Source organism: Dufourea novaeangliae, unplaced genomic scaffold (genome assembly GCF_001272555.1).
Source record: "Dufourea novaeangliae isolate 0120121106 unplaced genomic scaffold, ASM127255v1 scaffold1, whole genome shotgun sequence".
In the NCBI taxonomy this organism is placed as follows: Eukaryota; Metazoa; Arthropoda; class Insecta; order Hymenoptera; family Halictidae; genus Dufourea; species Dufourea novaeangliae.
The window spans coordinates 1,469,017-1,479,842 of NW_015373885.1; the positions used below are offsets into that span (position 1 = coordinate 1,469,017).

The window sequence follows — 10,826 nt, forward strand, 5'->3', positions numbered from 1 at the left end:
TTTCAGCCGCATATGGCTATCAATTTATGAAATATTTAATGTTCAGCACGGTTGTATATACAGGTCCGGAAACTCCTGCGTTGAGATGATCCCACAATGAAGACTAAAAGTTTCCTGAATCTTCCGCTAGTCACACAGCGCGGCAATCGATGTGTCCGTACAAAAACGCATGCGGAACACAAGTTGTGCGTGCTGCCAGTAGAGAGCGTGCCACGTAGTAATATGATTTCGACTTTCATTCAAAATATACAAATATTTTTCATTGTAATGTTTGGCTTCTGTCCCTCAGATATGATTTTCTTTAACTAAAAGTCAAGAACGTTCTACTATCAAAGCGTTTAGTTGTCATTTATTTATTCGTCATGTTTTAAAAGCAAGAAAAGGCGCATGCGCCATGGGGAATGTATACCGCGAATGAATCCATGGACATAGGAATTAGAAGACGGAGCACAAGGTCCCATTCCTAGGTCCATGACTGGATCTAAAGACTGTAGTGCCCTCGCTTCGTGACAGAGTTCGAAAGTACACTTTGTTTCTTTAAGGAATCACCCCTACCATGGGAATTTCTGGACCTGTATATACGACCTGTATATTCAGTGCCGAGGAGCCTTCGAACACTCATGAGGGTTTACTGTACTCCTACTACTGCAACAACGAACAATTGACATGCGAATAAAGTGTGCCTAACAAGGATGAAAATGTATTAGCTGACCCAAAGCTCCCACGATCCAAACCTACCCACTCTCCCCTATGTCAGTCTCTAGTTCAGAAGATAAGGAAAAAAATATTATACCTGGATCCGTGGTGCCGCGACGGCGATCTGCTCCAAACTAAAGCCGGCCCGGTAAAGTATGCAGAGAATCGCCTGGCTTCCGAGTAAAATGTTGTTTACAACTTTAACCGCGACTAGAACGAACGATAAAATTTATTCTTAAATCGCCGGGTAAAAATAAAAGGTGAATCGATGATCGATAACGACGACAGGATCGGACGAAGAAGCTCACCTTTCGTGTTCTCCCGCGTGATCAGAAGCGTGTCCACGTATTCGGCGATGAACGCGTACAAATTTTCGGGTTGCGATCTGAGAACCTGTTATTATAGGACAATCAGTGGATAATTTACGATAAAATTTCTGATTACACTGTACAATAAATTTCAATTTTTTGTCGACGTTTCGATCTCCACTATGCGATTTTTATAGTATTTGATGCGTTGAGTACTTACTAATCTGTAAACCGTTTTTCTCTAACGCGTACAGTTTTTGAGAAATTTGATTTTTCAAAAAGATTCATATTTTCCGAATTCAAACTAAAATAGCGGCAAAACTATGAATGTATTCAATTTCTGTTTACACCAAAAGAGTCTGTAGACTTTTCCAAATACAATGATATTATCACATAGCAGATTACGATTCATTAAATATGTTTGAGCAATGACTAAACGCGGAGAGACACCAGTTTTGCACCAATTTTTAAGGATATTTTTCATAAACATAACTAATAACATCGATTTTGTTTTCAAACCAGAAAGCAAAATAGCTTCGCGGAGAGTGCGATATCGGCAGTGGTAAGTACTCAATGCCAGCACAGCCGTTCGGCATTTCCGTAATTATATAGTGCGATACAATAGCTTTGCAGCACGCAGTTATGTCAACTTATTTCAATGTTATATTTATTATTACTATTGTTCTACTTACTGAAATATTTTTACTCTATTAGTATATTTATTTCTTATGGTTCTAATGCTCATTTCTTGTATACAGTACCTATTACAATATAGTGATTAGCATTGTTGTAAAAAATCGTCGTTTATTTAAAAAAATCCATTTAATTTAAAGATTTCAGGTATGTTCATTCATTTTTAATTAAAGAGAAATATAATGTAGAGAAATGTGACTTTTATGATTGACAAAAACGAGAAGTCATTTTCTATTCTTAGTGCATTTAACATGCTTAATGAAATGATTGAGGTAATTAATAAAATTTAAAAAAAGTAGTATTCAAAAAATTTTCGATCGGACAGCTAGCAGTAAAATAATCAAGGTGATCATGTTTCGTGGTCGACTCTGTATACCGTCCATAAGTATCCGGACACAGTATGTACATACATTGTCGATATTAGAATGTTGCTATTTTTCAGTAAATAAGACTATCATTTCTGCTACTACTTATGGAATTGAATGGCTTTTTTTGGCTAATTTTACAATAGTACCAGACTTTCTTATCGTTAATTCTTCTGTAGAACACAAGTTCACAATTTCTTGCACTACGTAATTGAAACTGAGTCTTACACTTTTCATGCTGTTTGTTTTACATGATTAATATTCATTTAAACGCATGAAAGCGCAACAGACCTTGTGAACAAAACTAAAATTTGTTCTTTTCGTATATACAGGGTGTCATATAACGGGTGGTATAACACGGTATGGAGTGATTCTACGTGAAAAAATAAGTCGAAAATATAAAATAAAATTTTTTTATGTAGGACTTCTATAATTCTAAATTGTATAAGACTTGGCTAACGCGTCTGTTCATTACATTCAGTTTCTACTTACTACCATGGACGAATACACGCGTTTCAGATTCATTTTTAATGTCGATTATCGTGAAAACGAAGTCTTCAATGAAAAAACTGTATTCTGTATTTTTGGTTTACTTTTTCACGTAGATTCACCTCCTATCCAGTTGTTTTACAATTACATGACACCCTGTATATTCTACGTATACATATACATACATATACCTTTTCATTCAATTTTGGTCATTGGTACTTTTTATCGACACTATTTGTTGACGAATATTACTCACGTTTCTCTATAACAATTTAATATATTCACGTTTCGTAAGATAAAGTTATCAAAGTAAATAAAGACATTTCGTATAAAAAGTATTTATAAATATCGTGGAATATTTCACAGATTTGCTTCATCATATTAGTGTCCGGATATCTGGACGATAGTGTACATGTGTAGATCTGTGTCTATTTTTCTGTTGATAACAGACTATTGAAGTATGCACAAATATAATAGATAATTAAATTGCAAAATGTTTATGTACATTGGTTCATATTTCTATAAGACTGATACATACAATTAGGAATGGAATAAAATCTCGGTACCTCAATGAATAGCGTTTCTAGGTCAAGAAAGTGATATCGTCTTTGTTATACTCCCGGTTGAACTTTGTTCTATTGTGTTTTACTTAATACACCTTCTGCCTCTTCGCTCACAATTACACTTATTACATTCGTATAATTAATGATCACTCGGTGCACGGAGCAATTAGCAAAAATAATTTGGATTCACTTGCTCTCGTGTAAATCATAACTCTTACAACAAATACCTGTGACTTTTAATTAGGAAGAAGATAAGTGTATAGCAGTAATTAAGAAACGGTACCGTGAACCTTACCCCGGTGTTAATAGAAAAGAAACGTTGAGATTGGAAACAGTTAAGATAAACACGACGGATCTCGCGATTCAGCAAGACGTCGCGCGTGCTTACCTCGCGTGAAATGTCGGAGCAAAGTTCGCGTAACCCTTCTGGTACCTTGTACACATGCTTGGCGCCGTGTTCCTGAAGCATTACATCCATTACTCAAGTTTCTAGGACGATGTAGCAACAAATATATGCTGAAATCAACGTCGACGAATGGAAAGAAATCTCTGTGTATTGAGATTTTTCGGAAGGGTTACGTTCTTTGTTTCGTTAGCTGTCGAGGTATAATTCTCGTTTGTTTCGTGAATACCCGGTGATGTCACAACTTCAGTCTAGCAACCGGGTTCACAGCGTGAGAAACATTATTCCATTTCCAAGAAATACTGAGGATGATGTCGCATTTATTTCATCTCTTTCTCTACCCTCTCTCTCAGAGAGAGAGAGAGAGAGAGAGAGAGAGAGATTACGACCTCAGATTAATTCGTGAAAGGTCGCAGATCTTCGACGGTATTTTTATGGAATACTTTAAAATGATAAACTTTCAATAATTCGTACCGTTGCTCTTCCGCGATGAAAGCAATGTCCACGACGTGTACATACTTCGTAGCGAATACAGTTGTAAAAACTTAATAGAAATGTCGCAGCTTGTTTTCTGTTGAATTATATTTTTGTTTTTTTTTTAAAATAAATGTTATATTTATTTTTTGAATATATTTTAATTATTGAGTACAATATTCAATATAGTATGAAGAGCGGATAATAAAACGATCATTTCGTATGTACAACCTAATATTTTTTAAAGATCCACGTGTTATCCTTGAAGAAGCTAAATATGTTCACCAAAGCACAGAGATGATTTAAACTTTCTGAGACCGACATTCTTAGTATGTATTAAATATTATTATTCACTAATTATAAACTGTGACAAAAATCGTGGAAAACTGATTGTAGACAAAGCGAAACGTTTTCCACTGGCGTCAATATTAAATCAGTGCTGCGAGGGCGAGGGGAAAAGATCGAGAATCATAGTTGCAATTTACAGCGAATTCTTTTTCCGGAACTATTTTATTTCTGTCTTGTCGAGCACGGCCGGATGAAATGGGGCAATCAAGAAAAATCCTGCACACACCGTCTGCAAACATGTAACCAACGTTTGTTGTTATTTCAAAAACAGAGAACACGAATTCCGTTGCTAGAATAACGATTGTTTGCCCGGGGCCTTGAGGTGTGACAACAAATTCGATTGCATTGATTCGAGCGACGAGTACGACTGCGTCACGTAAGTTAATGTACCGTAAAACATGCATTCAAGAAAACAAAAATCAGAGAAAAGGGGAATAGAACAGACGAGTTAGCGTGACTTTTCAAAATCTTTGCGAAAATCTGTCGATTGCTTCGTATGGTTAACACATTCACCGTGGAGTTTATTTCGATCGATTTTCCATTCACGCTGATTTTATTATTTTGAATTTGAATTTTTATTACACGACGGTCACCCGTGACCGACACGGTTTTTCTAGTTTGATCGACAAAAGTATATTTGCATAAATATTCGTCTGATTATAACAAAGAAAAAATACCAACGTTCTGCAAATAGCAGCCCACTCTTTCTACGACGATACGTACAGAAGAGTCAACGAGAAATTGAATTACGTCTTGACCGGGGGCAAGCATTTCCGCGATTGGAACGCCATTGAGGGTTACCTGCAGAAGTCGAATGTGCAGGAGATCTGGTTGCCGAAAAGGTACATAGGTTCGAGGGGGAGTTTCAGCCAGGACATAGCACTGATCAAATTGATCACGCCCTTCAGGATAACAGCGCACGTGCGACCGATCTGCGTCGACTGGGACAACGTCTACGAGCGAAGGCAACTGCAATTGGGTCAAAGTGGAAAGATGAGCGGACCAGATTCGTGTATATTATTTAAAGGCACACCTGAAGTAGCTGCTGTTTACGTCGACAGTACTTTGATTAATTTCATTTGGTCTCTTCCCCGACGTACTTGGGTGGACTTTTTAGTTCTCGAAAAAAAATTGTATTCGTTATTCGAAATTCGAATAAAAAAAGTATCTTTCTTCGACGAGCATCGAATGAATAACTTTATTCGACGAGGTTTATCTCGAGATATAAGTAAAATAAACAATTATATTTATTGCAACGAAAAGGCAAAAATGTGATCAATTTTCTTTTCCTCCCTTAGTTTTTCCTTAATGTTGCGATTCGAACTACATATGTAATACTGAACATACTCCAAATTATGTCGTGTTTGGACTAGAGCTATTACTTTTACCCGGGTACCCGTGAGATACCCGGATAAACAAAAATTACCCGCGTACTCGGATATTCATGAGTCGATCATATTTCGACCTTTCGATCGATATCAGCAATGACCGGAATAAACTGAGAAAAACTAAAAATGATATTACAATAATAAAAATAATAATTATATTCATATAATAATATACATTATTATAATTATTCGATCGCAATCGCGTATACTGCGTTACTTAGCACTATATTTTGCACCTCCGCCAGGAACGGCCCTGAAGGTAAATTACTGCAACCTTATAATTGTAGTGTGACTTCATTTAATCATTTTACGTGTTGTTTTAACCTAAAAATTGTTTCAGTTTAGAACATAATATTATTTAACATCTCTTGCATTAAAAAAATAGTTTTATTCATTAAATATGAAGAATTAATAAATAATTAATTAAAATCAACGAGCAATCCCATTGTTGCTATAACTGCCACCTCAAAAATCAAAGTACCTAATTCTTATATACTTTAACAATCCATTTTGTACAGTAAATATAAGTTGAGTAGTAAAACTATGGCTCTTGCTTTAGTATATTTTCAACATCACTTCCTACTTACGCAGTCGCTTTTTCGACGATCGAATTGTACTTTCATATTTCAAAATTAATTTCCATATACCAAGTACATACAAGTACATGTATTTCTTTGTTTTTATGTAAATCAGAGTCCCAATGTAATAATAAAATTTTTTGTACACAATTCTTCTTACGTTACGTTTCTATCGAGTAAAATAAATAAAGTGGCAATATTAGCGACAATGGCAGTAATTGGGACATCTTTTCTATCAGTAAAATCTGTCATTTCATGTGCAGCAATGTGATATTGTTCAAATAAAATTTCGTCCAACTTGAGTCAAAACTTTCACGAAAGATCATTCAAGCTAGGATTCCATTTTAACAAAAAATCCAGAATCTATTTATTCTAAACGACTGTGCAACTATTTACTTCTTCTATCCATCATCTCTTTTCATCTCCGCATTCCTTCTCCACGACAACTTCCGTCACCAGCTGTATATTTCACGGTTCACGGTCGTACAATTCACTGCCAAAGGCATTCGTCGTCTATCCATGCGCCCCCCCCCCCCGTCGAATGTTATCCGTACGTTCCATCCCGTGGGCATCGATAGCGAAAACCGATGTTTTTTTCACAACCGGTTTTCTTCGTTATCTGTCAAATACGCTCTCGTGTCCCCTCCCCCGGCAGTTTGGTGTCGTCGATTGGTAGCCTCGGGTTATCGAAGGGGAATTCCTACAGCCAGTCCACGCGGGCCTTGACGTCGTCGTTCGATGTGCACGGTCCCCATCCGGTCAGTTGTTCGTCGACGATCGTGAACGGTGGGTTTTATATCGTTATGCTGTCACATCGTTCAGCGCAGTTATGAACGCGTGCGTTGCACTTTCGGTGGCCGTCTCGTTGGCGGTATTAGCGGTGTCGCGTGAGTAGCCTTCATTATGCTCGATTTCCATGCTGTTCGCCAAGGGGAACCATAAAGGGGGTGAGGGGGTAAGAAAAAAGAAAAAGAAGCGTGTGCACGGGGGAGTCACGGAGCCCCGGGGATGCGACTTCCGAGTTCGCGACGTGTACGGTGTTCGAACGAAGTTTCGCTCGTTAGCGGGACTTAATGGAAGTTTGAACGTTTGGGGATCAAGGGGGATGTGGGGTGGGGGGAATGGTGAAATTTTTCGACAATATAAAATTGTCCGTCGTCGTCGGGCGAGTCTGTAATCCACGGACGAGACAGGTTGCGAATAATTTTGCGGCACACTTTAGATGTGTCGTAATTGAGCTTTAAGTTTACCAGCAATGGAAATTCTGAAGTTTCTGTGAGATCAATGAAGGTGTTTCGTAATATGTGGGACATATTTCTGGGTGGATTTAGCGAGTAGAATTGCAGGAGGATAGGGAAGGTACTGAGCGGGCTAGGTCCAGAAATTGGTCCTGCGTTGTTGTATTCCGTTGACTGATTATTTTATTATATTTAATAAGAACTCGGTACAAATACAGAATTTAAAGTGAAATACATTTACACGTACAATAGATATAATACAAAGTCGGTTCTAGACAGTTATACGAAGTGTATTTTGAGAAATAATGCTGCTTTTATATAGACATACGTGATATATATAGGTTTAGTAATTTGGAAAGTGGGGGATATCTTGTGTCTAACGGTCAGTAAGGGATGAGACATTTAGGGCGAAGTTCGAGGATGAGTAATAGGGAACGGATGAGATCATAGAGGAAAGAATCTGGGATGTTCACTGTTTGACGATTGATTCGCTTGGTTCGAAATAGTTATCGGAAAGTAACAGGATGACTAATACTAATATTATATGAATTAAATTAACGTTCGTATACAACAGTGTCTATTATTATATTTTTTTCTACTAATATAAATTGGTGATGTCAACTGACAATGTAGTGTGTGTAATTACGTGAAATGCACAAAGGCAAGTTGAACTAAAGATTACAGCGTTCTGCGTAATTTTAACGATCGAAGATTGTATCTCTAGCTCTATGATGCTAAAAATAGGGTTTTCTAGTATAATAACAACCATTAATTAGAATCTATCGTGGGTGTAGACGATCCTTGTTCTCCAAATGCGTATAAGGTTCAATAAGGCTGTCATTTTTGTCGCTTACACAAACGGTATTTGGCAATTTATAAAGAATATTGCGTTGCGATGAAATACATTACTATCAGTGATTGTTTACAAACAACGAGTGATGTATTACGTATTGCATTTACTAGAGCATGACATTGACACTCATCAATGATAAGACGTTTAAAGTCTCGCATTAAGACACTAATCATTTAGAGTATCTTTTGAAACGATCAAAAGTTAAACAGAATTATTAAAATATAAAGTTCCCTCTTTCCTGAGATTACTTTTTATTGATTATAAGTGGTAAATTTGTCTATGAAGTTCATCTATTGACGTAATATAAAGAAAAGTTACCACTTCCAAGTAGAGTCTGTCTTATTTCGATGATTTTTTAATATGTTGTAGAAATCAACATTCTGAATAACTTTTTCCTTTCACGAAAGTATTGGTCGGCTCTAGTTTCCGAGATATTCGCAAAGAACTGTCGGTACCAATACAGTGAAGATAGAACTGCTGTTTAGGAAACCCACCTCCAATGATCTCTGATTAAAAAGTTATTAACAAAAAAAATGTTTCCGTATACATAGCCGTGCTGGCAATAAGTAGAAGTGGAATGCAATGAACAAACGTGTTAGCCAAGTCACCACGCAGTGTTAACCACGTACCCAACATCTCTCAACACACCACCCAGTGTTAACCACACACCCAAAACAGGAAAGTAGTGGTACCTACTGTTTTTTACGAATATCTCGGAAACTAGGGCCGACCGACATTTTCCTGAAAGGAAAAAGTTATTCAGAATGTTGATTTCTACAACATATTAAAAAATCATCGAAATAAGCGATAAAGTAATTTTTCGACAAATTACCGTATTTAATTATCATCATTTGCATATTCGCCACCTGAGACGCGTTTCTCTACCACAATTCAGCTGAGTAAATCTAATCCAACAAAATCGTTCGGAATCAAGTTACAACGTTTCCCAAAACCAAATAATGGACTCGCTCCGCTCGTCGGCTCAATGGTTCTATATTCTCCGTAACTTGTCTCAAGTTCTCTGACCATAATTCGTCCCGTTCCAAATTACACACGTTATTCCGCTATTAGTTCTGTTAGAGTCACGGCGTGCATCGTCGTAATTCATACTTCTTCCGTAAGGACTCGTGTCACGGGGCCGCTTGCATCGCGAAACGATTGAATAACAGTGTCTTGATAAAAGTCAAGGGAATTTATTTCATTAATCTTTTCGTTGCCATGGAGTTTGCCGCTAGTATGCTGCTACTGTACGGAACAGTTGTTGAGTTACTAGACTACATTTCGTTGAAGAACAGTTTAACATTTGTTAAAATTAATTAAACAAAATTAATTAAATTTCGGTAAATTTTTAAATATTTTGAAATTTTGATGAATGCCTATAGTCACGTTTAGGATGCAAAATAGGTGACTACAGTCACATTTAGGATACAAGACGAGTGATTATAGTCACATTTAGGATATAAGACGAGTGATTATAGTGACATTCAGGATACAAAGCGAGTGATTATAGTCACATTTAGGATAGAAAATTGGTGACTATAGTCACCTTTTGGATATAAGATAGGTGATCTTTAGTGTACATCGAGGGGCCCGACATTGGATATTATAAGTCACCCTTAGCGATGAAAGGGTTAACTGTAGGTTTTTTTTGTCACATGGTTAGTGACCGATCAGGCGGACGGTCGCGTGAAAAGAAGCGCAGCACCACCATGGGCGTCGAGCAATTGGTCCTCGAATCGCGGCCATAATAAATTCACGGATCAGGATACAAACGGCAAGAGAGGTCCTCCGGGTGGTGTGCCCCCAGGATTAGCAGGAAACCACCCTCCGGGATTAAGTGGTGGCGGTCCGCCGGGGTTAAGCGGTAAACCGGGAAAAGGGCAAGGAAAACCGAATTTCGAAGATGACGATGACAGGCCTACGACGGACGACAGGCCGAATAATGGGGGTGCACGGCCGAGCACGGATGACAGGATAAACGTTGACGAAGAAGAGAACAACGCGAATACACGACCGAACCAAAACCAGGGAACGAAGTGCAGGTAAGCTCGCATTTGACAGAATGTGGATTTTTTTTTAAATGTCGGTGTGATAGTTCGTGCTATTTAACACGTCGACTGCCATTGGTGGTTGCAGCTCAGCTCTTTAATTCGTTGACACTCTGAAATTATGGTCGAAGCAGTCCGACAAATGTCGCGGCGTCCGTTCGATTGTTTTTCGATAGTCTTGGAAAACCTGATGTCCTTTTTACTATGGACGATATTAATTAAGTCATACACGGTTGGATAATGGAGTTGAATATTATATCAGTATTTTTAAACTGAGAATCAACGATACCCGATGGAACTGCTTGTGACTATGTTTGACATGTAACATTATCTACTCGACTATGGTTCACACATTAACGATCGTTGAGGAATATAGGGAAAG

At 37.7% G+C, this 10,826-nt stretch overlaps 1 protein-coding gene across 1 annotated transcript in view; it reads left to right on the forward strand.

The window, feature by feature from the left end:
* The first annotated feature begins 7,082 nt into the window (after positions 1–7,082).
* The window catches only part of LOC107193503 (suppressor of tumorigenicity 14 protein-like), a 15,307-nt gene continuing 11,563 nt past the window's right edge, over positions 7,083–10,826 (forward strand). The window contains exons 1-2 of the mRNA XM_015582967.1: positions 7,083–7,192; positions 10,060–10,438. Coding sequence (XP_015438453.1) covers positions 7,135–7,192; positions 10,060–10,438 — 437 coding nt within the window. The 5' untranslated portion in view covers positions 7,083–7,134. The remainder of the gene's footprint in view (positions 7,193–10,059; positions 10,439–10,826) is intronic.